The sequence below is a fragment of the Pediculus humanus genome, genomic scaffold (assembly GCF_000006295.1).
Source record: "Pediculus humanus corporis 1103172108221 genomic scaffold, whole genome shotgun sequence".
NCBI classification, from domain to species: Eukaryota; Metazoa; Arthropoda; class Insecta; order Psocodea; family Pediculidae; genus Pediculus; species Pediculus humanus.
Genome location: NW_002987791.1, coordinates 88817 through 115261, shown reverse-complemented (window position 1 = coordinate 115261; position 26445 = coordinate 88817). Strand labels below are relative to the sequence as shown.

Here is a 26445-nt window from a genome sequence, read left to right as displayed (position 1 = left end):
CAAATTGTTGGCCAAAACATCCATAAATTCGAATGTATTTAAATAATCTTGTCTTGTGACGTTGTTCATACCTTTAATACATATGGCCAAATCTTTTGTCATTTTACCACTTTCAATTGTTTCAATGCATACCTCTTCGAGTTTATTAGCAAAATTAGCAAGAGGTTGATTGTTGTCTAATTTTGCTCTGTGAAGTAAACCTCTTGACCATGCAAATATCGATGCTATCGGGTTTGTAGAAGTTTCTTTTCCCTGTTGATGAAATCTATAATGTCTTGTTACAGTTCCATGGGCTGCTTCAGCCTCGACAGTTTTCCCATCGGGGCAAATCAACACGGAAGTCATCATACCCAACGATCCATAACCTTGAGCTACTGAATCTGACTGAACGTCACCATCGTAGTTTTTACATGCCCAAACGAAACCTCCTTCAGATTTCATAGCATAAGCGACCATATCATCGATTAATCTGTGTTCATACCAAATTCCAGATTCTTCAAATTTTTTCTTGTATTCATTATCGTATATGTCTTGGAAAATATCTTTAAATCTCCCATCGTACTTTTTAAGTATTGTGTTTTTAGTACTCAAATACAATGGATATTTTCTATCTAGGGCATATTTAAATGATGAATGTGCAAAATCAATTATCGATTCGTCAGTATTGTACATTCCTAAAGCAACACCGGGGCCTTTGAACTCATTTACAGTATGCTTAATGACTTTACCATCAGATCCTGTAAAAACTAATTCTAATTTTCCTGGGCCATTGATTAAAAAATCCGTTGCTTTATATTGATCGGCATGAGCGTGACGACCAATAATAATTGGTTTATTCCATCCAGAAACAAGTCTCGGAATATTTTTGCAAATAATGGCTTCTCTAAAAACTGTTCCACCCAATATATTTCTGATGGTTCCGTTGGGAGATTTCCACATTTGTTTCAATTTAAATTCTTCGACTCTTTTTTCATCCGGTGTTATGGTTGCACATTTAATTCCAACGTTATATTTTTTTATGGCTTCGGCACATTCAACAGTTACCTTATCATCCGTTTTGTCTCTGTGTTCGATTCCCAAATCGTAAGTGTGTAATTCAATGTCCAAAAACGGTAGAATAAGCTTTTCCTTAATTAAATCCCATAATATCCTCGTCATTTCATCTCCGAGGATATCTACAACGGGTCCAGCTTTAATTTTCGTTGACATTTTTTCTAAATTTTTTTTTTAACACAACGTGATTAAATTATTTAACAATGATTCAGCGAAAAAATCGTAGTTCGCGCAAACAACTAAACCCGCTTCGAGTTTTTTCTACGAACAAAATGTAAATAATATTTATAAATTTCGCTAATCAGTGAAATTGATGACGTACTGAAGTTCGGATTTGTTCGTGTAATCACGTGACTTACAAACTCATTCCCCATTGGAGTCAACGTTAAGTGTTAAAGTGAACGAAGTTTTTAACAAAATTTTATTTTTCTCATATCAAATATAAATTTTTTCGTTTAAATGAATATAAGTATAAAGGAAAATTAAGTAAACGAAAAAGAAAAATAAACCTCACCATGAATAAATCATCAGCTCTCGTCGGCATTGTATCCGGACTATTTGGTGCTGGCTCTGTCTATATCCTTAAATCTAAAGACACGATTTCTAACGAAGCTGTGTCAAAAAGTTTAGAGGCAAATTCAAATATTTTAAATCCTAAAATACGTTTGTCCGAAAATAAGTTAAAAAATTATGAAACTGCCGTAAAAAAATCAAAAGAACTCGTTAAGAGATTTAAAGACGAAATCGGAGTACCTGGATTGGTCATTGGAGTAAGCGTTGATGGTAATACAGTATGGGAAGAAGGTAATAAAAAAAAATCAAATTACCTCTGAATTTAAAATTTTCTTCATTTTTTAACATGTTTTTTCTTTGCAGGATTCGGATTTGCTAATTTAGAAACAAGAACACCCTGCAATGTCAACACTGCCATGAGAATAGCTAGCATAAGCAAACCCATAACGATGACATTATTAGCGAAATTATACGAAGAAAAAAAGGTAGATTTAGACAGGTCGGTTCATGATTATGTACCTTATTTTCCAAAAAAAAAAATCGATGACGAAGAGGTAGATATAACAATAAGACAATTAGCCAGTCACACAGCAGGCGTAAGACATTATAAAAAAAAAGGAGAAAAAAAAGATAAGGGTAATCGTGATTCCGGAAAGGAATTCTATTATAAACAGGAAGTAAATACAATTGAAAAATCTGTAGAAATGTTTAAGGATGATGAACTTTTATTTAAACCAGGTACGATAAGATCAAACCATTTTATTCGTGAAAGAACACCTAAAAATCCAACCATGTTTCCTTGATGCTGTCGTCAAATCCCTTTCACCGAATAATTCTTGTTAATATTTTACAAACATTTGAATTTTGTAATAACTTAATATTTCACATTACAGGTACATCATTTGAATACACAACTCATGGATACACATTACTAAGTGCAGTTATTGAAAATGTGGGTAAAAAACCATTTACTTTTCAAATAGAAGAATTTTTTAAAAGTTTAACATTAAAAAATACATATTTAGATAGGATACCAAAAATTATTTATGAAAGATCAAGGTAAATATCAATTAATAATATCACAAATAAATAAATTGTAAAAAAAATTCAAATTTAATTTCGGTTTGTTTTCGGCACAGTTACTATGACAAAAATGAAAATGGTCGTTTAGTAAATGCAAAATTAGCCGACACTTCGTATAAATGGGCAGGAGGAGGTTTTGTATCAACTGTTGGAGATTTATTAAAATTTGGTAATGTCATGCTTTATAGTTATCAACAACGAGAATCAGATAAACCTGGATATTTAAAATCTGAAACAGTTAAAGAAATGTGGACGCCAGTTGAAAACACAATTATGAAATGGGGAAAAAATTCAGGGTAAATAATAATATACAAAATTATGACAAACTGCGACAACAACTTTTTATTCCAAATATTTTTTTAAATAAAAAAAAAAATTATTATCACTTTTGTTGTAGTTATGGTCTGGGATGGACAGTTGTTCCAGAGATGGATGAAATAGGGGGTGTGAATGAAAATCAACAATTTTATGTTGGTCATTCTGGAGGAGCAGTTGGAGCGTCGAGCGTTCTCATTATTGTACCTGATAAAGGAACAAACACAAATGAAAATATAATGAGAACAATACCAAAAGGTATAGTTGTAGCCATTTTAGTCAATTTAGAAAATGTATCTTGTAGAAATTTGGGAAAAAACGTTGCAGATGAATTTAACAAACTAATGTAAATAAATATACTTGATCAGAATCGAATAAATCGAAATTTCTTAGTCTTTATCGAGAAAAATTCATTTGGGAAAATGTTAGCCATTGAAAATTTTTTTTTTTTTCCAATTTAGAAAAATTATTATATATAAAATTATAAACATAAATAAAATGTTTGAGTCAATGCAAAATTAAAAACCTTAACAATAAATTTTATAGTAGAAAAAAAAAAATATAAATATTAACTATATGTGTCATTTCCAGACACACATATTTTTGGTATAAAATTAATTGTTAAGGAATGTTTTTTGTATTGATTTATTTTAATTGTTTATAATTAAAAATTTAAAAAAAAAAAATTAAAAAAAAAAACTCAAAGCTTTCCAGTAAAAAAAAAAAAAAAAAAAAAAAAACAATAAAACATGGAAAACCAAATTTTTTCCCCATTAGATAAGCCTTTTATTACTTTTTTTTTTTTTTTAACACCTTAACATCACAATTTTCTTAATTATAAATAACATGTAAAAGGCTAACCTTTAAGGCTTTTTGATTATTTTTTATAATTAATTCAGTTACTTCTTAATGTTGTTTTTTCCTAAATGAACATCCTAAAACAAACAAAAAAACAATAATTATTATTATTATTATTAATTAGTCGTATAAAACATTTGTAATATTTATTATAATTTTGTAAGGTAAACGGACTACCAACTGTATTATCATAATTAATACAGTCAGTGAAAAGACACCTTTTTTTTTTTAGGCTCAGACTAAAACCTTAAATTACTATTTAGTAAATAACTAAGTGTATTGACTAAGCCATAATAACTTAAAATCAATTAAATTACCTTCTGTCAGCCTGGCTCGTCCTCCAGTAGGTTGACATAAAATTGTTGAACATCCAGCACAAACTACTACACTCTGGGCATGGCTAAAAACTGTTGTGATTTTATAGCAACCTGAAAATAGTCAAGTAATAATAATCGATTATTTTTTTCCCCCTTGACCTCATTATTAAAAATATAAAATTAAAATTTAATTTAACTAACTAAAATAATTCAATTAATTTTACATGTTGTTAGAATGTCATATACAAGCACTTTTACGATAAAAAAAAATTATAAATACAGTATTAAGGTATATCTTAATAATAATAATAAAACTGTAATTAATAAGAGAAAAAGGAAAATTACCTGGACATTTTACATCCATAAAATATGAATTAGGATGTTGAACTAATCTTTTAAGTTTATGTTTCCTTTTTTCCTCAGCAGGAGTAGGGTGGAGTAAATCTTTAGCAAGCTATAAAACAATAATTAAAAACAATTAATAACAAATATACATTTTAAAATTAAAAAGGCAATATTATAACTAAAATAAAAATCTATTATATGGTTTATTATTTAGCCACATGTAAAAATTACACATATCGTTGCAAAACTTCTATAAACGATCGTGTAACTTTTCACATAAAATTATTCGAACGTGTAAAAAAATATTCGTTAAACATCAAAATCTATTTAAAATAATCGAGTATGTGAATTTAGGATTAGATAATATCAAAAGTAATGACTATAACTCGTAGAACATACTAATTCGCATATACCAAAGATAAACAACGTGGATGTCGCAGTTAAAACAAAATCACATGTCTCAATATAAATGCCTTATTTAAAATGTTTGACCCGAAATTAAATGGTTTAATAATAATTGTTAGATAAAAAAATTATTATTTTCATGTTATTGTTTCACATATTTAACTTAATATTTATTTTAAATTAGATTTACTTACAGGCATTATGGCAAAGCACGTATGCCGGAAAAGAAATAGTTCGGGGTCTACAATACTAATATCAGGAGTTACTCTTTAATTCTAATGACACGACGTTTTTATTACGACAAGATAATTTAAATTTCCTAAATGAACAAGTTTTTTATCAGTTATTATTTAGTTAGGAGGACAAGATGTCTTATTCTTGTTTACCGTACTATGCAAGAGATGTCGTAATAAAAGGATTTGGCAGAGGATCTAAAGAATTAGGAGTTCCTACTGGTAACCATTTTTTTTTTATTTTTTCTTTAATATTAAAAATAAAGTTGACAAACTTTTATTAAATCATCATTAATAAAGTTTGCCCCATAATTAGTGTTTGTAATATTTTTTTTTTTCATTTATTTCAGCCAATTTACCTTCGCAAACTGTGAATAAATTACCGCCCGAATTAGATACAGGTGTTTATTTTGGTTGGGCAAAAGTTGAAAATAGTCCAGTGTATAAAATGGTTATGAGCATAGGTTGGAATCCATTTTATAAAAATAAAGAAAAATCAATGGAAATTCATATATTGCATTTATTCGAAAATGATTTTTACGGTTGTATGTTAAGTGTTGCAATTGTCGGTTTTATAAGACCCGAAATGGATTTTGATAATGTTGAAAGCCTTATAGAAACCATAAGAAATGATATAGAAATAGCTGAGAAAGAGTTAGATAAACCAAATTTTATCCAATATAAAAATAATCCATTTTTTCTTTCAGACAATGTCATGTAAATTATTAATGTCATAATAATTATTAGGATTTTACTTTAATCTTTTAAAAAACTTTAAAATGCTTGATAAGAGTATTAAAATATTGACTCACTGCTAAGCTTATTTATGATTTCATTTCTGATTAGTGAACACATTTCATTACGTTATAAATATTTTTACCTAAATTTAGCTTTTTTTTTTTTTTTTAAAACATATTTTATTTGTTTCAATTTATTTTGTTTGTATTTTACCTTGTTAGGTTATTGTGGCAGGTTCCACTAATAATTTTGTTAAATTTTTATTTAATTAAAATGTTTAATTATCAAAATTGAATAATTTTTTATTTTAAATTTATTCACCAAGTAATTATTTGTATCTTGTGATTTTAAAAATTATTTAATTAGTATTCAGATAGAAGTCAATTCGATAATTTAATCATAAAATTTTGCTTTAAAGGCTCATTAATTGTTTTTTTTTTTTTTATTAGTCGATTATCATTGAGTTATATCAAATATTTATTATTAATTATTATAAATTTTATTATTTATTTATTTATTTATTATTTTGATAAAAATAGTTATTCACTGATGATAACCAAATATAAAAACAAAGTAAAATAATTAACTATAAAAATATCTTTTGTAATATAATGATAAAATTCTAAATTTATGATACATCACAGATAAAATTAATTAATATAAATTTTGTGACATTATTGTTATCCCTTCGAATAAGCTTTAATTATTATAAATAAGTTAATAATGTATTGACATATATTTAGAAATAAAAAAAATTTTATTAAGAAAATTATTGGGAAAGGTTAATTTTTTTATTAATGTAATTAAGGTCAAAATTATAAAAAAGAATATTTTTTTTTTAAAAAGTACTTTTTGAATTTAAACAAAAAAAATTAATGAAATAATATTGTATAAAAAAAAAAAAAAAAAAGTTTAACAGTTAATGTATTTTTTTACACGAACATCAAATGTGTTACGTAAGACAGTGATTTTTTTTTAAGCAATCGAGAACAATATCAAATATTTTTTACGATACATAAAATTTAATTTAATAATAAGAAAATTAACTTGCTAAGAAACAAAAAGTTTAAACAAAAGTTTATGAAAAATTTTTAAATTTCAGTTGGGTTAAAAATTTTGAAAAGTAAAAAAAGTTTTCGATGAAGAATTTTGTACATTGATTTTGACTTGTGACAAAATGTCGACAAAATTCTCCGCCTTTTAAAACACGGTTTTATTCAATTTATATAAAATGTAATAAATTTCAGTAGGAAAATATTTTTATTTTTTTTTTCTAATGCAAGTTCATTCAGTTAAATGCAGAAAATGCAGGTTTTTATTATTTTTACACCCAGAAAATACGTTAAATAATGCTCATGCTATTTCTATAAGCCAACAAAACATAAATAATGTTTTGTGTTCAACAGTACAAGAAGATAACTTATGGTTTCTTCAAGAATCAAATCTTCCTTCCTGGATTTCTGATTTAGTTGATAAAGTATGATTTCGAACGTGATTTTATATATATATATGTACATGATGAAAATAATATAATTTTTAATAATTGAGTATATTTTTAGGCTAATTGGACCAAAGGAAAAGTTCATTGTCCAAATTGTCAGAGTAGGTTGGGTTCATTCGATTTCATTTCTGGTAATAAATGTCAATGTGGAAACAATTTACTACCTCCAGTTCATATTGTAAAATGCAAAGTAGATTGCCATGTTAAAAATTAATAATAATTTATAAATGTACTTTCATCTTTGCTCAAAAGATATGTTGCAGATTAACAATTTTAAAAATTCATTAATGATAAACTTTTTTAATTCCGAAATGTTGTCAATATGTTATCGGTTAATAACGAATAGATTAATTTTTTTATTATAATAACTTTTTTATTGTTTAAAGTAATTAATTTAATTACTAAATTTTATTTGTCATAATAAATTTTATGTGACTTCATTATATTTTATTGCAAACATTTTAGATAAATAATGAAACTAATAATAATAATCGAAAATTTTATGAGCGATGAATTTTTTTTTTAGCATTTAAATTCAAGTAGGTTATAACTGGTAGATAAAGGAATTATGAAAAAATTTACAATTCTTTCACAGTGTTATTAATTTATAATTAAATGTTTATGAATCCATAGTTTATAATCTGGATGCATTACATAGTTTTTACTAAAACAACACAATTTGCATTTATACTTTAAAAAATTTGCTTTTTTCTTTTTTTTATCAATTTTGCTTTTGTACACGTTTTTACAGTTTAAAGAAACACCATCTTTTTTATTGTCAATAATATTTTGTCTCATTTTTTTTTTAATGTCTAATTTTGTTGAAGATTTTAGTGCTCTTTTTTTTTTTTTCTTTGGATGTGGTTTAAGTTGAACATTAAGGGCATTAGAATTTGAGGTTAAGTTGCTGTGACAGACAGAACACATTGTTCTTTTTATATCTGGATGAAGTTTTTCTACCATTTTGTTCGATATTTCTTTTAACACTTTACCATAGTAATTACCGAGTCTAGAATTATTTTTATGTGCAGACATTAAATGAGCAGCCTGGTATAAAAAATTCATTCTAAAGAATGAATTGCTTGGAGTTTCACCTCTTTTTCCCTTTTCCTTCATTTCAAAAATAATTATGTGATTGCTGAAGGTAAAATACTGGGATTTTCAATTTTTCTGAAATAAAAAGCATTACTCAAAAATATTGCATGTTATAAAAGTAGTCTTTAAAATTTACATCATTTATATATACATTAAATAAAAAAAATTTTTTTTTCAATAGTACATTTAAAATTAAACTGCATTAACACATATTACTTGAAAAATTATTAATTTACCAATATTTCGTACGAAAACAAACTCCTCAGAGTCATCTGTAGTCGAATATTTCAAACTCTACGTTTAGGTATACCTACTAAATGATACAAATGGCGTCGGTTACGTGAGTAGGATATGTGTACACTTTTTTTTTTTTTTGAAGTTAATCTAATTGTAACAAAAAAAAACGAAAGTTTAAATTAAAAGCCACGTAATGTAGTAGGTTTTTTTTTGTTATTTCAATACAGAAACGTCTTTCAGTGTAGTTATAACACGACAATAACATAACATGTTGTTAACATTTGTTGATTATGTTTATTAAAATTTAAAAATATGAATAAGTTTGTGACAAATAAAGCGTAACAAAATATAAGGGATTCTCCAGGGAAATAAATTAATTTCCCAATTACAGTAGTAAATGTGTTTGGTTCAATAATAGTTTTATATTTTATCGAAATGCATCCTGTTAGAAGAAGAAAAAAGAGGTCAAATTACGGAATCAAAACAGTGGAAATTGCTCGTGGTAAAAATGGATTCGGTTTTACAATTTCAGGACAGCAACCATGCATTTTGAGTTGTATTGTCAGTGGTAGTCCTGCTGAAAGAGCTGGATTAAGACCCGGAGATTATTTGGTAGCCGTAAATGGACAGAGTGTTAGCAAGCTACTTCATGATGATGTTGTAAGACTTATTGGTTGTTTAAATGGAGTGCTTAAATTACAAATAGCTGAAAATTATTATTCTGATAGCTCCGATGAAGATAATATTGCCTCAGTTAGAGCTAAACCTAAGTTTGTTCATAAACCTAGAAATGTAAATGCCAATCATCGCTCAAATGGAATTCAACCTGGTCGTTCTTCGAAAACCTGCAAAGATAACAGACTGATAGGAGAATCTTCTTCTCATTCCACCATCCATACTTCTTGGGATCTACCAACAATTTCTGTACCTAGAGTTTCAAATGCTCAAAATCCTAGTACTTCAAAAGAAGAACTTAGCTTTGTGATTGGTTACTTAGGAACAATTGAAATGCCTAAACAAATTCAACCTGGCTGCCGTCCCCAAATTGTAAGGGGTTGCATAAAAAGATTAAGAACAGAAAAAAGATCACATAGTTGGGTGTTAATGAAAGTTCATGCTGATGGAGTTACAGTTGCTGGAAACGGAGGCAAAGTATTAGCCGAGTATCCTGTAAATAAAATCACATTTTGTGGACCAAGTTCTGAAGAAGATAAAAAGTATTTCGGTTTGGTTACAATGGCTTCTGGTGACGGTAATGAGGTGTTACCATCAAGTTCTTGCCATGTATTTGCAGTTCAATCAAATCTTTTTGAACATTCAAAACATTTTAGCAAGGCTTCTTCTTTTAAAATAACTTGCACATCGGGACCTCTATCTAGGGGATGTTTTGAATTTCCCCCTACATCCGAGCCAATTTTAAATGCAATCAAATCATTCTGCTTAACTAAAGACGAAAATAACGCAAATTTAGTTCAAAATGAGATGCTTTTGGCTAATTCACCCCAACCGTCTCATTCTGGATCAACTGCGGCAAGTAGTAATAGCGATTCAGGAATCGGTTTTAGAGACGACGGTGGCAATCAATCAGACAGAATTGTTATGGTTGACGTTGAAAATCAAAGACTGCACATCCAGCAACTGTACAGCAACTCAAAGTGTTTAGGAAATACGAGTGCCTTAGATATACAACTCCAACCTTCGAACGAAAGTCTGGAAACGTCTCAAAATCTGCATCACACATTTTCTAATATAAATGCTTTTTGCCGTTTGCCAAAGTTATCGGATCAAGCTTATGAATCTTGTTCGACAGATCATCGTTTGACGGTGCGAGCCATTCCTGATTCAAAAGTTCCTACTAGCAACAGAAGCAGATCTCCTTTAATTTCATCTTCCTCCTCCTCCTCCTCCTCCTCAGAAGATGAAGAAAATACTTTAACTAAACATTCCCATTTGAAAAATTTATCGGCAAAAGTTAAATCTGGAAGAAGTTCTTCAAAAAAGTACTTGAAAGAAGACCCGTCGAAATCATTGTCTCTATCCGGCATATGGTACGAAAAATCAATTTTCTATCAATTAGGTTTATTACCCAATCAATCGACTCACGGTGGAAAAGTCAAAGTAGTACCTGGATCAAATTATAAAGCCACGTCCAGATCTTCGGATTGTCTCGATAATTCGGGTTGTGGCTTTCAGAAAGCGGAACCCGATGATGCGAATGGAAAAATGAATTCCAGATCGACGGATAATTTAATGCAAATAAGTAACAGTTATGACTACGTAAAAAGTTACAAACTGACTCCTCAAGTTAAAGGTGTTTCTAGTTTTCCATATTCAAAAGTAAATAGTCCCCTTTCGATTTCTTACGGCGAAGGCAACATCGTGCAATTGAACAGAAGATCAGTTAAAGTTAAATCAAATAACGAATCCTCATCGTTGTGTTGTGACGAATCAAACGACCCGACATTATCATCGTACGCCTCAAATGAAAATTCGAATGGGAAAGAATTCGCCGACGGGAAAAGCCAAATCGGAAAAAGCGACTCGAAAAAAAATCTATTCAAATCAGCCGACGACATGAGCATATGCAGTTATAAAAGCAACGATGCACTTCTCTTATACAAATTAAGTCCGAAGGTTTTCGGTTTGAAAAGACCGTTGATAACTCAAAGTCTCGAGGATTTGAAAGATTCCGACGCGTTAAAAAATTCAACGGATAAAGTTTTTGACAGTTCATCGAAACTTCATCAATGGGGGAGCCTCCAAGATTTGAGAAATTTAATGCCGAAAAACTTTGACGGATCTCTCATGTTGAAAAATTCCGTAAGTAACATTTCATATTAAAATATTAAATATTTTACCAACTTTTAAAAAAAAAAAAAAAAAAAAAAAGATGATGTTTAACTAATGACACGATGCAGACAATACTTTTAAAATTTTTTTTTAACGGTCACCGTGACGTAACTGAGTTGACGTAATTTTTTCATTTTGTTTGTTTTTAACGGGGAAAAAAATTTAATTTAATATCCGATATTTATAAAACGAAACGAAACGGTTTATCATACAACCTCATAAGTATTTAAAAATTATTTAAATTAATGGAGAGAAACACAAAAAAAAAAAAAAAAAAAAAAAATTAAATTCGGCATCTTTTGTTATTGTTCGTATATTATTGTCTTTGATGCCGTGTCATGGATTAGTCACACATGTATTCATTTTTTTTTTTTTTTTTTTTTTTTTTTTTTGTGTTTAAGTCTTAAACACAAGCTTAAAAAGTTAATTAACCGAGGGAATGGAATTTTTACGAAAAACAAAAAAAAAAAAAATCCATTTCCTCAGCTTTACGTTTTGTTTTGTTTTTTGAAAGTTGACATATTGAAATCATTGACGACGACGACGACGACACGTATTGACGTTTTTCCTTTAAATTTTTTATCAGTTTGCAAACCTTTTTATTATTTTCCTTCGGGAAAATATCGGGGCGGGGGGGGGAAAAGAATGAATTAAACCATGTGAGATAACAGACGAATTATTGTAAATAAATTTAATACGAGTTTGTTATATAAAACTTTGCACCTGTCGCGGGAAATTTATTCGATCGAATGAAAAAAATTTATATTTTTACATGATTTTAACGACGATTTTTTTTTTTTTTTTTTTTTTTTTTAATAATCATTTACTACTACTTTTGTTTTTGTTATGGAAATAAATTTTAGGCTTTTATCCTCCTAGCCTCTGCATTTGGAATTAAAGTAATTTTAAACGTGGAGTTAAAAGAATTAATTTAAAAGAGAGAGAGAGAAAAAAGGGAGTAGGGAATACGAAAAATATCCTGAATTTAAATGAATTCATTTGAGTTTAGTCACCGCCGACTTGTAACGCGCGCGTTCTCACCGAATTCTCGAATCTCGTTAGTACGCGCGCGATTTCAGTTAACGTTAATGTCGGCCGTGTTGCGCATCTTATTTATAAATTTCACACAAAGTTTTATTTGTTTTTTTATAAAAAGTGATGATATTTTCACAGTGAATACATATTATTATTATTATTATTATTATTATTATTATTAATATTAATATTTTAAAGTTATTATATTTGAAGGGGAGGGGGAGGGGGGGAAATTTAAATTTAAATCCATTCGTTTTTATAATTGTGATTTAAGTAGGAGACCGTTTACTTAATTGTTCTGACATTGTCGATCGAATGTCGTAGATTACAAAAATGATCAAACGGATTTAAAACGAATTTTAAAATGTTTAATAAATGTGACGGTATAAAAACTCACAAATAAATAACATCATCATCGTCGTCACATTAGCTTATTTCAAAAGGTCACTTAAAAATTCGTTTTCCCGTCGTGAAAGTGATCTCAATTATTCGAATCGGAAGACGTTTTTTTTTTTTTTTTGTTCGAAGTTTCCAGAAATCAATGCCAAGAGGTTTTTTTTTTAAATTTTAAACTGTCACATCACTAAATTCGATTCACTTTAAATATTTAACGTCAATTGGGTTATTATGTTCCACACTCTCTCTCTCTCTCTCTCTCTCTCTCTCTCTCTCTCTCTCGTTGAGTTTAGATTACCAACGTAGAATTTAATGGGATTTTTTTTTTTCGTTCTCAAACGATAACAAAAATGAAGGAAACGTCGTGAAAGTTGTTACGGGGTTATATTTATGAAAATTTTAAAAAGTATTGCGGTGATGGTGGCAAAAATCAATCAACCGTAAAAATTTATATAATAAAAAATATAAAACGATGCACTGCTACTGCTACTAATACTAATTTTTTTTTTTTTTTATTTGTTACACGAACTTGGTTAGAAAAAAAAAGCAACCATACTTGAAAATGTTGAATTAATAAAGCCATTTACAATCATAAGTATGGAGGGCAAGAAAAAGTCGAAAAAGTATTGACTCGCGCCATGTATTATTATTATTATTATTGTGCGTAATAAAAAAAAAACGCATAACGCACGCATGTTCTCGATATATGTGAAATTGAAAATTTTTTTATTTCGAGTGAAATTTTCAATTGTTTATTCAATTATTAACCCGATTCTCAGGATTTGATTTGGTAACACTTTCCTTTCGTTATCGGATTTTTTTTTTTTTTTGTTCACGAATATAAAAAAATTTCAATTAAATATAATAAATTTTATAAAAAATTAATTAAATAATATATATATAAATAGTTTTGGTAAAACGAATATAATGACGTTAAATAAATTGAAATTTATTTTAAAAAAAAATAATAATAATAACTTGGACGTTGTGGGCATTCATTCATAATTATTTACATTTTGATATTAATTTAATGACGTCACACTCTTTCGATGGATTTTTTATTGATTATTTAAATAAAAATGATTCTTAGATTTATTTATTTATTTATTATTTAAGTAAAAGATATAATAAAAAAAGGAATAATACTTAAACAAAAAAAAAAAAAACTTTCATTTGATGAATGAATTACATTCAAAATATTCTTAATATAAAATGGAGTAAGGAGTTTAAATGGATTAATTAATTATTTGTTAATTAATATAAAAAAAAAGAAAATTTAAAATTTTACTTACAAATTTATGAGTGTTGTGTGTCTTTTTTTAAATAATATTCTTAATATGATTCAAATAAACGCGTAGGAAGAAATTAAAAAAAAAAAAAAAAAAAAAATTTGTTATAAATTGTGACTAATAATTAGTATTGAATATATATTTGTGTTGGTTGTATTTGGATAAATAATGGTATCGAAAAAAATAGAAAATCAAAGAAGTCGATCCCTAAGCTATTACGAAAGTAAAAATTATTATTTTAAGGTGAAATTTGGAAAAAAAATTATAATTTGATTTGTTTTTAATTAATTTTTTATCACAAGTTGTTTTTTTTCTGTTCAAAATTAGGAATTTGGTGAAAAGAATGGAAATGGAGATGGAAATCGAGTCGTCGGTTGGGCTCAATCATTTGAAAAACTTTTGGAAGATCCTTGTGGACTCAACGCTTTTGCTGTAAGTTGGAAAACAAACAAAATTTTCCCTTAACGAGGGGTGAGAAAAAAAAATTTAAAAAATTAATTAAAAAAAAAAAATTATTTTAGGAATTTTTAAAAAAAGAATTCAGTCAAGAGAACATAACGTTTTGGATTTCTTGCGAAAAATACAAATGTTTGGAAGATGATGACGTTCTTAGGAAAAAACTCGCTGGAGAAATATTCGAAACTCATTTGGGACCGGGAGCCACGGAACCTGTCAACATAGATGCACACGCACATCAATACACTCAAGACAAACTTTTGGAGGCTCCCATCGATTTATTCGTACCCGCACAAAAGCAAATATTCAATTTGATGAAATTCGACAGTTATCCGAGATTTATTAAATCCGATTTGTACAAGGAATGCCTTTTGAAAGATTTATCCAACGAAGACCTCCCATATTCGAACAATTTGAACCTTCCGCCTAATATCCCTTCGTCGAATATCGAAAACACTCCGAGTCGGGGTAAATTGAAAAAATCGAGGAGCGATGCCGAAGACTGCAGTAGAAAATCATTGCTTCCGTGGCATAAGAAAAATCGTTCGAAATCGAAAGATAGAGGAGAATCAGAGTATAAATTATCCACCCTGGAACAAAAGGGAGGAAACGAGGATGTTTTTTCCGTTAGAAGCGAATTAACTAGCAGTCGTTCGAGTTTAGCGTCTTGGGATTTAGCATTGAGGGGATCTTTCAGCAGACAGGTAACGTCGGGTCGTTACATCCGGTGTATTATTATTAATCGGATAATAGAAATTTAAATAATTTTTTTTTTTTATCATAACAGCGGATAACGTCTTTTTTTTTTTAGTCCATAACGTCCGGAGAAGCTTCCGAAAGGGAAAATTGTCAATTATGCCGTGTTATTCTTTCTGATGGTGCCACGACGGTTGTCAGGGTTCGTCCAAAGGAAACAATTAGAGAACTCATACACAGGCTGCTGGAAAAACGTGGATTAAATTTTAGTTCGTTCGAACTTTTTACGACGGGATCTTCGAAACCTTTGGCGTTAGACGAAGAAGCGACAACTCTTAGCAACAAGGAAGTTCGTGTCGATCAACGTGTCGTTTTCAAATTAGATTTACCCAATCGTAGAACCGTTAGTGTCAAAGCTAAAATAACAAAAACTTTGGGTCAAGTTTTAAAATCCGTTTTGCAAAAATATTCTTATAAATTGGATGCCGTTACGATTTGCTCGGTAATTATTAATACTCGAAATACTCGTCGATCGATTTTTTTGATTTTGAAAAGTTCTTTTCTTTTCTTTTCTTTTCGTTTACAGATGAGTGAAAACGAGGTTGTCGAATTAAATTTACCCGTAACGGCTGTCGACGGTAGGCGTCTGACCGTTTTGACTCGAAGCTCGGAATGTTGGAAAGGAGAAAATCAAATTTGTCAAAATTCGAACGTTTTTTCAAATAAATCTTTCATCAAAGCCGCTCCCACTCTCGACGAAATCACAAACAAGGTTTTCGAAGAACTTCTTCAGGGAAAGTACGAAGACGTCGGAAAATCCGATCAGGGTTCGTTAAAATCCGAAGAATGGGGATCGGAACATTCTTCGGGAGTTTTTAGTAAATTTTTAAGGAGAGATTCGACTTTTCACGATAAGAATAATAAGAATAAAAATCGAGAGGGAACGAGTAGGCAAATATTGGAAGGAGCTACCAAACACGTGGAAGGAGTCGTGTCAATGGTGACGAGTAAACCTCCGTTGATAGGAAAATGGAAATCTGTAAATAAATTGACTGGAAAATCGGAAAGCGATGAGTTGTACGAAGGACTCAAAAGAGCTCAAAGAAATAGATTGGAAGATCAAAGAGGAACGGAAATCAATTTCGAACTCCCGGATTTTTTAAAGGTATTTGGTAGATGCTTGAATTTTTTAAAAGTCCCCCCAATCACAACGAACCTTTTTAATTTAAACACAATAATTTTAGGATAAGGAAAACGCTCCACAAAGCGGTAAAAAAATAAGAAAATTTAGAAAAGAAGATGGTACTACAACAACAACAACAACAACACCAACACCAAAATTTTACGAATCGGATTTATCACAATTAGAAAATCAACGTGAAAATTCTCAATTACATATAAAAAATAGTTTAAAAAATGATAAGGTAAAGAAGCGGAAATCCAGGCGGTTCAGTATAAAACAAAAAAAAACAAATTAAAATAAAAAAAAAAAAATTCATGGAGAATGTGTAAATATCATATATATATATATTGCTTATTATATACTTTCTGCTTTAATATATATAAATACTAATTTATTTTCTGCTTTTATCTAACAATTTATCAAATGCTTTCATCTCTCTCTCTCTCTCTCTTGTTTTTTGTATTTTACATTTTAATATATATATATATTAATATTAAGCATTATGTAAGTTACCATTAATTATAACCTAAATCATGGCGCTTAAGCATTAAAAATTCAACGCATTGCATTATTTAATAATCATAAATAAACGAATTTTTTTTATAAAAATAAGATGAGAATCATTTAAAAAAATAATTTTCGGACACGGCATTGTAAATATTTGAAATAAATAAGTTAATAACTTTATTAAGGGGGAAGACATTTTGTTTTGTTAAATGAATAATAATAATGGAATATTTTAACAGCACGATCATCAAACAGCATGCGGTCAATATTTTTTATTGAGCAAAACCATAAGGTGAAGACAACGGGCGGAGGGGAGAGGAGTAAGGGGGAGGAGGGAGGAAGGGGAAAGCAAATTTTCTTATTAACAAGTGCTTTTATTTTATTTTAATTATATATATTTTTTTTTAGCCTCACAGCAACAATTGGAAACAAGGAGAAATAATAGGAAAGTTAGATTTATCAACCACATCCGTTAGAAAATCGGATTACGCAGGAAGAACGATATCAAAGCCACTAACGTGTAAAACATATGAAACTCCCAAAACGACAACAATAAAAACGGAATTTACAGTTGATACCGTTAAAACAAATGACGTTATAACAAACGGATCGGATGTATCGAATAAAAAAAATTATGGAAAAAACGATCCTCCACCATTACCGCCAAAACCAAAATTTTTACCCACGAAATTATCATCGAAAATTAATTGCGGTAATAACAACAGCAGCAACAGCAACAACAGCAACGAAACCTCTTTGAGAATCCCTCAAGAAATAACAAATAGAAATACAAATTTTTTAAAACCGAGTGATATTAAACGTGAAAATGGTAAAATATTAAGAAATCGTAGAACAGTTTATTTAGATCAACCGAGTAGCAGTTTTGTATAGAATTCCTACCTGAAAGTTATGCTCAGACATTTTATTAAAGAAATAATGTATAAATTGTAAGTATATTAAATATATACATAAGATAAACCTTCATCATTTTTTATTAATAATTTTAATTTATTATAATTATTATTATTATTATTTAAAAAAAAAAATATATAAATTATTTACATGACTGTTTTCAGTTATTGTGCTGTCGTTTGTGGAACTTTTTGCATACTATCTTCTTCTGCATATGATTTATAATCGTCTTCATATAAAACCTCATCTTCGACATCTTCATCCATGTCTTCAATTTTTTCTACTATTGTCGTTTTAGGCATTGGTTCCCTTGATGGCATCCATTCTGGTATAATTTTAGCATGCAATCTCCATGTTCCATATTCGTTAACAATGTGTTTTTCAAAAACAACATATTCTAATACATCTTTTGCTATCGTTTCGCTACCATAAAATAATCTACCAAATCTATCATATATGGCTAACATCTGTTAATAACATTTAAAATGTGAATTGTTAGAAACGCCATCTTGTTTTTACATTTATTGCAACAATCAAACTGTACTCGCCTGTTTTGTATGAAATCGAACTGTGACTTGTCCGAATAAATTAGATTCTTGAATAACTGGAGCAACACTCATTTGAACTATTTTTGGAGGTTCTAAAGATTCTATAAATTTCCATCTTAGAGTTTTGTTTTTTATACCGCTCATCATTTCCATTATGGCCGATTCGGTTACATATTCCGAAAGTTCCTCCGGGTCATTTCTAAAAAGACGACAAAGAGTTTTAATTTTTCACAGGTATATTATCAAAAGTAAATGGAAATGATACTAACTTCATTAAAATCGTATGAGCTTTGACATAAATATCATGAGCTTCTTGAGGAAATACTTTTGTATTAAAATTTGAATCGTAATTGGTAATTTGCCTTTTGGCTAACATGTAATCTTTTTGTTCCTTGACTTTATCGACAATACCTTTGGCACTCTGAAAAACTTTGAATATCAGTAAAATTGAAAGTGTTTAACTATAAATTAACTATAAAATACAGGTACTACCTACCTTAGGTATGATTGAACTCTTACCATCCCCTGGTGGGGGTTCGTAAGGATTAACAATAGTTGATGTTGTGGTAATTGTCATTGGTCTACGTTTCCAAAAACGGGGTGGAAGAACTCCCAATTCTTTTAATCTCGTTCTCATTTTTTCACGTGAAGGTTTTTCTTGAAAATCGGGTAAATCGATAGGAATAAATTTTTTATTTCGCAACCATTTAAATTTTGGATTATAATGTTTTTTTCTTGACGATACCATCATTCCTAATATAATATTAGGAACCGTTGCAATCACAGGTTGCTTTGTAAAATTCTTTTTTTAAAAAAAAAATCACATAATTAATAGAAAATGCAGCATTAAGATAAATATTAATAAATGACAATAATAAAAATAAAATAAATACTAACGTAAAATGTTTTTTGTAAATAAAACATATTAATTATTTAAAGTTATGATCAAGAACAATATCCGGTTAATAATATTTAAATCAAGCGGTGGAACAGTTGAAAAGTCAATCCGCAACCTAAGTTTTTTTAAAAGCATATTTTTTTTTTTTTTTTTCTAAACAGTCTTATATAAAAGATTTAAAATATTTTTAGTTAAACAATTTTTTTTTTTTTTTTAATAGTTTTGCTCAAGGTTTAAAAAGTTCTGACACAGTAGGGGAAGGAAGCTTTTTACAGCGGAAGTTCCGTCACACGTTGCTCAATAATTCTCTTGAAATCACAGGCCTTGATAGAAAGGTCGTGCTATAAATTATTCGAGTTTACTGTAAGTTTGGCTGTTATTCTTTTGTAAATTCGCTTTTTCTAAATTTTTTTATTTGGGTATGATTTTTTACATATTTTTTTTTTTTACTATCATTATTTCATTATTTTATTTTCGAACGTACATAATTTATAAATTAAATGGTGCCGTTTTATTTTCACCATTTTCAAATGGAAATTTCTAAAAGTTACATATTATTGATGCATTCATTACGTTTTTCATTATTATTATTATTATTATTTAATATTTTTTTAAATTATATTTATTGGGGTGATTAAATATAATAAATTTATCGGTAAAATTTTTTTTTTTTTTTTTTATTTAGAGATGAATGACCCCATTTTAAAAAAAATTTGCATTAGTCGAAATTATTTTATGACTTCGAAGTTAAATTCGTGTTGGATTTTTTTTTCCCTACCCCCCATTTATGAAGGAAGATGGTTCATTTTTTTTTTTTTTTTTTTGGTTAATCATTTTAGAATTCGTTGATAGAATTCCTGTTAATTCTTGACGTTTTAAAATTTAATTTTAAAAAAAAAAAAAAAAAAAAAAGTTTAATAGTCATAGCCTGTAGTTCTTTGTTTCCGAGAGTTCTATAAATTAGAATGCATGGTGATGATTGTTTAACCTTTTATTTTATTTCTTAGAATTCAAAAAAAAAAAAAATTTTCTTATTTTTTTTATTTTTATTTGTCAGAAACATTACATTTGTTAAATTTTTTGTGTTTAATTTTTAAAATTAAAATTTTATAAAAAAATAATAATTTTTTTTTTTTCCCCCGTTAGGGTAGAAAAATTATAAACTTGTTTTTTTATTTAACTTTTGATTTTTTTTTTTTTTTTTTTTTTTGGAAATTGTAAGTATCTTTTTATGTTATTACATACACACACACACACATTTTTTTTTTTATTAAAAAATCTTTTTTTATTTGAATATTTTTTGAAAAAAAAAAAAAAAAAAATGTTTTAATTTAATAATATTGTGAAAGTTTTAACATTTAAAATGCCTGCTTGAAGAGAATGAGGTGATGATTCAGCAGGAATTTTAAACTTGTTTTGCAATATTACAGTTATTTTTGCAAATTTTTTTTTTGATTCATCGTTTTTTTTTTTTTTTTTCTATAATTGTTTTGCAATTTCATTTAAATAGTTTACAAAGCTAAGTGTGTGTGTGTTGTACAAGTGACATTAATGTGTGTATATAATAATAATAATTAATTGACATATTTTATATAAATTCTTTCGTTCTTTTCAATATCATTTATGTGATTATAAAATTTGCTATAATAAATTTTAACATTTTTTTATAATTGAAATAAATTTGTGTTAAAATTTGATATATTTTACTTATTTCAAGTAATAAAATTTTATTTTTGTTTTTGTAAATTACTAATAATTACGATAAAGTATTGAAATGTAATTAATGAAAATTTTTGTTTATTTTTATTCGAAAGGTTTCTCGTGTGTGCGAGTAACTAACGAGGGATAATTTTTTTTATTTTTAGCCAGTTGTATGAGTCAAAAAGCAGAAAAGCCAGTTCTATCAGGTCAGCGCATCAAGACCAGAAAAAGAGATGAGAGGGAAAAATATGACCCAACAGGTTTTCGTGATGCAGTTATACAAGGTCTTGACAAAGCTGGAAATGACTTAGAAGCTGTATCAAAATTTCTCGATACTGCCGGCTCCAAATTGGATTACCGCCGTTATGGAGAGGCTTTATTTGATATTCTTATAGCAGGAGGTCTTCTTGGTATGTTTTTATCAACCATTTTGTATATTTCAAACAAAAGTAATGTCGGGAAAAGTTTCAATCCGAATCATTTGTCGATTTCTTTTTTTTTTTTTAGTTCCGGGTGGCTCCATAGCCACTGACGGCGATAAGATATGCAAAACGAATGTGTGTATATTTGACGCACCGGAGGATATGGAGTCCATGAAAAATTACGAGCAAGTCTTCCAGAAATTGATGCGTCGTTACAAATATTTAGAAAAAATGTTTGAGGATGAAATGAAAAAAATATTAATTTTTATTAAGGGTTTTTACGAAGCTGAAAGAGTTAAATTAGCACGGATGACTGCATTATGGCTTGCTAACGGTTCGGTGCCTCCTACAGTTCTTCACGTTCTTATCAATGTAATTTTTTTTTTTTTTTTTTTTAACTATTTAATTAATTATCACATTTATATATATATTTATTTATATAAAATTTTATTGTTTTACAATTAGATTTAAATAGTTATGTGTTATCATTACCTACCTTTTTGTTAAGGTAGGTCAGTCAAGATTGATAACCCAATTTTTAGTCGAAATTTTATTTTTGTTTTGTCTACAAAGGAGGGAGCCATTATTAGGTTTTATGTATTCACTTTCGAACAAAACGCATTATTATTATTATTATTATTGGTATATTCGATTAGTATAAATAAAATTTGATGTAAAAAAAAAAAAGGTTTTGTTATTTTGTACCTAGTGGGTTGTGGCACATAACATAAATTTGTTTTTGTTCTTTTACAGGAGCACTTGGTTAAGGATAATTTGGCATTAGACTTTATAGTAGAAGTTTTTTCTACATACAAACAAGAAAAGGGACTTGCCAATCTCATAACGATGTTAAAAAAAGGTGGACTCGAGGGTCGCATGATGGAATTTATGCCAGCCAACAAGAGAACGGAAGAGAATTTTCGAACCGTTTTCGAAGACAAGGGATTACACGAGCTCGTTAAATTACACAAGGCTCAAGCTAGCCAAGAGGCTAAAAGAGATTTGCAACGACAATTACAAGAAGCTCTCAGTGAAGGGAAACCAATTAAAGAAATCACAACAGATATCAGGGATTTTGCTGCCAAGAATCATATTCCAGAACAAGACGTTGTAGCAATTGTAAGAATAAGATGAACAAAATGTTTTTTAAACTCAATCTTTTATTTTTACTTAAATGTTTTTGATTTCGTTTTGCGTTCCCAGATATGGTCGACGGTAATGGCTCAAGCAGAATGGAATAAAAAAGAGGAGTTAGTAGCCGAGCAAGCTCTTAAACATTTAAAACAGTATACCGTTTTATTTGAGTCATTTACTAATTCGCAACGATCTGAATTGCAATTAATGTTGCGCATACAAGAATTCTGTTATGGAAATATGAATTTTATGAAAGTTTTCCAAAAAATTATCCTTCTCTTTTACAAGAGTGAGTTTCAAATAAATATTATTGATGTATGATATATTTTTGTTTGTTTGTTAATTATAATGTAAAAAATTTGATTTACAGCTGACGTACTGTCTGAGGAGGTCATTATTAAATGGTATAACGAAAGTCATTCTGTAAAAGGAAAAATGTTATTCCTTGATCAAATGAGAAAATTTGTTGAGTGGCTTCAAAATGCAGAGGAAGAGTCCGAATCTGGAGGTGACGATGATTAAACAAACACAAGCAGTAAAAAGTCAGTACTCAAGAGGTAAATTAATTAATTAATTTTTATTTGTTTGTTTGAAATCTCTCTCTCTCTCTCTCTCTCTCTCTCTCTCTCTCTCTCTCTCTCTCTCTCTCTCTCTCTCTCTCTATAAAAAAAATTAATTTGTCGTCTGCTATTTATTCATTTTTTTTTTTTTTTTTTTTCCAGATAAAATTTAAAAATGCAGTTGTTGATGTTTGCAAATGGTTCACGGTTTAGGTCCTCCCGCAATAGGTTTCGGAAAATATTTTTTAATGAAATTAAATTAAAAGTTAATAATGGTTCGGTGTAGGAACAAAATCATAAAGAAAACACACAAAAAAAAAATAAATAAATAAATAAATAAAAAATAAAATAAATAAATAAATAAATAAAAAAAATATTAAAAAAAAAAAAAATTAAAAAAAAAATAATAAAAAAATTAAAAAAAAAGAAAAATATTTTTTAAAAATATAAAAACGAAAAAGAAAAAAATAAATAAATAAATAAATAACTTATGCAAAAACTCAGAAATAAAGAAAGAAAAAATGAAAAATAATAAACAAACAGACAAAAACAAACAAAGAAACAAACGAGAAAGAAAAAAAGTGAAAAGGAAAAGAATCTTTGAGAGATATACAAGTAATGTTATTGTTTTTCACATTTTTTTTTTTTTTTTTTTTTCAACTCATTTTTCACGTGGTTGGGAAAAACAAGAAAAAAGAAAAGGAAAGAAAGGAAGGAAGGAAGGAAGAAAGAAAGAGAAAAGAGATAGAAAGAAAGAAAGAAAGAAAGAAAAAAAAAACATTTTTTTACATATGTCTAATCAAGTATTAAAATAAGTAATTCCTAAGTATTTTGTCCACACATACACACACACACACACATATAATAAATTTTTATTATTATTATTATTATTATTATTATTATTTTCCCAGTTTATTATATAAAAAAAAAAAAAAAAATTGGAAAAAAAAAACTTGATTTTAATGGAAGGATAAATAATTGAAAATATATTGAACAAGAATATTGGAAAAAAAAAAAAAAAATCGATTCATTTCATTCATTTATTATTATTATTATTATTATTATTATTTTAATCAGACCAATAATATTTTTTTTTTGTTTTTTTTTTTCGGAGGTGATAAATATATATAAATAATCAAAAAATAAAAAAAAAAGTTTTTTTTAAATGTTTACAATGTTTTATACAGCCAGTCAATCAATCAATCAATCAATCACGTAACAGTTTGATAAGAGAGTTTATCTATCTATTAATCGAAACGAAGAGAAAAGTTAATAATAATAATAGTGAATAAGAGTGAAAAAATAAAAATAAATAAATATTATTAATATATATATATATATATATATATATTGTCATCTCTGAAGTTCTGGTGCCTTAAATATTTAATGTTAAATAATAATAATAATAATAATGATAATATCAATAGAAGAAAATTTTTTTTTTTAGGTATTAGATTCACGTGACACAATATACCAATAATTTTTTGTACTAGAATCAATTTTAATAAAAAAAAAATGGAAAAAATAATAATAATGAAAAAAACTAGAATGTTTTAATATATCTTTTAAATACCTCGGATGTTTACATATTTTTTATATAATAAAAATCTACACGGATAAATAACTAAACTAAACTAATTAATTACTCATTTATTTATTTATTTATTTATTTCTCTTTTTATTAATTATTATTATTATTATTATTATTAAATGGTAAAAAAAAAAAAAAAAAAAAAAAAAACTTCACTATGAAACGGGGGAATTATTTAATAATTAAACTTTGAATATAAATTATTATATTTATTAATTATTACAACAACAAAACTAATTATTATTATTATTATTATTTTTTAAACAAATTTTCTTTTGCTGTTGCTGTTGTTATTGTCGTGCAAGAGGAAATTCTATAAATATCAAATTTTTTAAAACAAAGGAAAAATTCAATGGTGTTCATATATTTAAACATTTTACACAGTATTTTAATAAATAAATAAAAGTTTACACATTGAATAATAATAATAATGTCATTGACAGAAATAAATGATTATTATGTATTTTATTATTTTATATATATAATGACAATAATAATAATAATAATAAATAAACACACAAATGATATTTATAGAATTTCTCTCTCTCTCTCTCTTTATTTTTTTTTCTCTCTCCCTCTCTCTCTCTCTCACAAAAAATTATTATTTTTAATTATTGTAATTAAATTATAATTTTTTTTTTTTTTTTTTTATTGAGAGGTATCTATCTATTTAAAAAGAAAATTTACATAATAATAATAATAATAATAGTTAAATGCGATTATTATTATTATTATTTTTTTTTTGTATAACTATCTATTATTGGAGTGATGACAATTTAAATAACGGTTTAATATAAAAGTATACTCATGTATTTAATTAATTTTATTTTTTTGTCCTTTTATTAATAATATAACATATAATTTTTATTTATAATTATTATTATTATTTAATAAATAATTATATTATTATTAGAATGTTTTATTAACATTCTTTTTTTTTTTTTTTATTTTTTTTTTTTTTATTGTAAATTGTTTACATTTAAACCAATTTAAAATTTTTTTAATACAAATATGTTTTTGAAACATGTTTAAAAAAACAAATTATTTATAAATAGTAATGTTTTAATAACATAAATAATAATAAATAAATAAAATTTTAATGATAATAATAATGTCGCTCCAAGTTTTCAAATATATGTGTGTGTATATTCAATATAAACGAATATAACGTATTACGATAATTTGAATTTTGGCGCGCGATCGGTTGCTTTTAACAAAAGCAAAAAAAAAATTTCAACCAATCAAATTGATTCAAGTTGAATTTTTTTTTTATTCTATGCGTCATGTACGTGCGCAGACATCACAAGTGTTCAGTTGAAATTTTCTTGTCGATGCGTGTAGTTGGTGCGTCATCATCACCATTATCATTTTTATACAAATTATTTTAAACCAACAAAGTTTTTTTTTTTTTTTTTTTTTCTTTTTCTTTTTCTTTCCAACAACACGTGGTTTTAATTGTTAATGTCACAACAATTAAATCATCATATTTTGTGTATTTTATACAACTCATGTGCTGTTAAGAAATTTTGTATAAAATCAACTTTAGTTCAAACGGTAACGATAATTTTATTTTT

At 27.3% G+C, this 26445-nt stretch overlaps 10 protein-coding genes across 10 annotated transcripts in view; 6 read left to right on the top strand and 4 right to left on the bottom strand.

Moving 5' to 3' along the window:
* Phum_PHUM450200 (isocitrate dehydrogenase NADP, putative) overlaps window positions 1-1209 on the bottom strand; it is a gene marked incomplete at both ends in the record, with an annotated part of 2329 nt that extends 1120 nt beyond the window's left edge. The window contains one exon of the mRNA XM_002429703.1: window positions 72-1209. Coding sequence (XP_002429748.1) covers window positions 72-1209 — 1138 coding nt within the window. The remainder of the gene's footprint in view (window positions 1-71) is intronic.
* A 359-nt stretch (window positions 1210-1568) lies between these two features.
* Phum_PHUM450190 (uncharacterized protein) lies at window positions 1569-3314 on the top strand (the record flags this gene model as incomplete). The annotated part of the gene is made up of 5 exons (XM_002429702.1): window positions 1569-1857; window positions 1930-2304; window positions 2460-2625; window positions 2706-2945; window positions 3047-3314. The coding sequence occupies 5 exons, from the start codon at window positions 1569-1571 to the stop codon at window positions 3312-3314; spliced, it is 1338 nt and encodes a 445-aa protein (XP_002429747.1).
* Window positions 3315-3870: 556 nt separating this feature from the next.
* Window positions 3871-4503, bottom strand: Phum_PHUM450180 (40S ribosomal protein S27, putative; the record flags this gene model as incomplete). Its single annotated transcript, XM_002429701.1, has 3 exons — window positions 3871-3899; window positions 4140-4250; window positions 4485-4503. 3 exons carry the CDS (start codon window positions 4501-4503, stop codon window positions 3871-3873), a joined length of 159 nt encoding a protein of 52 aa, XP_002429746.1.
* Window positions 4504-5256: 753 nt separating this feature from the next.
* Phum_PHUM450170 (Riboflavin kinase, putative) lies at window positions 5257-5843 on the top strand (the record flags this gene model as incomplete). Its single annotated transcript, XM_002429700.1, has 2 exons — window positions 5257-5344; window positions 5473-5843. The coding sequence occupies 2 exons, from the start codon at window positions 5257-5259 to the stop codon at window positions 5841-5843; spliced, it is 459 nt and encodes a 152-aa protein (XP_002429745.1).
* Window positions 5844-7136: 1293 nt separating this feature from the next.
* On the top strand, window positions 7137-7575 carry Phum_PHUM450160 (uncharacterized protein; the record flags this gene model as incomplete). The annotated part of the gene is made up of 2 exons (XM_002429699.1): window positions 7137-7337; window positions 7420-7575. The coding sequence occupies 2 exons, from the start codon at window positions 7137-7139 to the stop codon at window positions 7573-7575; spliced, it is 357 nt and encodes a 118-aa protein (XP_002429744.1).
* A 386-nt stretch (window positions 7576-7961) lies between these two features.
* Window positions 7962-8728, bottom strand: Phum_PHUM450150 (uncharacterized protein; the record flags this gene model as incomplete). Its single annotated transcript, XM_002429698.1, has 2 exons — window positions 7962-8471; window positions 8693-8728. 2 exons carry the CDS (start codon window positions 8726-8728, stop codon window positions 7962-7964), a joined length of 546 nt encoding a protein of 181 aa, XP_002429743.1.
* A 400-nt stretch (window positions 8729-9128) lies between these two features.
* Phum_PHUM450140 (uncharacterized protein) lies at window positions 9129-12478 on the top strand (the record flags this gene model as incomplete). Its single annotated transcript, XM_002429697.1, has 2 exons — window positions 9129-11513; window positions 12407-12478. The coding sequence occupies 2 exons, from the start codon at window positions 9129-9131 to the stop codon at window positions 12476-12478; spliced, it is 2457 nt and encodes an 818-aa protein (XP_002429742.1).
* A 1953-nt stretch (window positions 12479-14431) lies between these two features.
* On the top strand, window positions 14432-17996 carry Phum_PHUM450130 (regulator of G protein signaling, putative; the record flags this gene model as incomplete). The annotated part of the gene is made up of 8 exons (XM_002429696.1): window positions 14432-14506; window positions 14591-14695; window positions 14785-15423; window positions 15531-15917; window positions 16002-16580; window positions 16660-16839; window positions 17345-17397; window positions 17522-17996. The coding sequence occupies 8 exons, from the start codon at window positions 14432-14434 to the stop codon at window positions 17994-17996; spliced, it is 2493 nt and encodes an 830-aa protein (XP_002429741.1).
* Window positions 17997-18181: 185 nt separating this feature from the next.
* On the bottom strand, window positions 18182-19316 carry Phum_PHUM450120 (mitochondrial 50S ribosomal protein L45, putative; the record flags this gene model as incomplete). Its single annotated transcript, XM_002429695.1, has 4 exons — window positions 18182-18484; window positions 18557-18764; window positions 18835-18976; window positions 19049-19316. The coding sequence occupies 4 exons, from the start codon at window positions 19314-19316 to the stop codon at window positions 18182-18184; spliced, it is 921 nt and encodes a 306-aa protein (XP_002429740.1).
* Window positions 19317-21336: 2020 nt separating this feature from the next.
* On the top strand, window positions 21337-23242 carry Phum_PHUM450110 (hfb2 protein, putative; the record flags this gene model as incomplete). The annotated part of the gene is made up of 5 exons (XM_002429694.1): window positions 21337-21574; window positions 21672-21958; window positions 22340-22705; window positions 22790-23009; window positions 23091-23242. 5 exons carry the CDS (start codon window positions 21337-21339, stop codon window positions 23240-23242), a joined length of 1263 nt encoding a protein of 420 aa, XP_002429739.1.
* Window positions 23243-26445: the final 3203 nt, after the last annotated feature.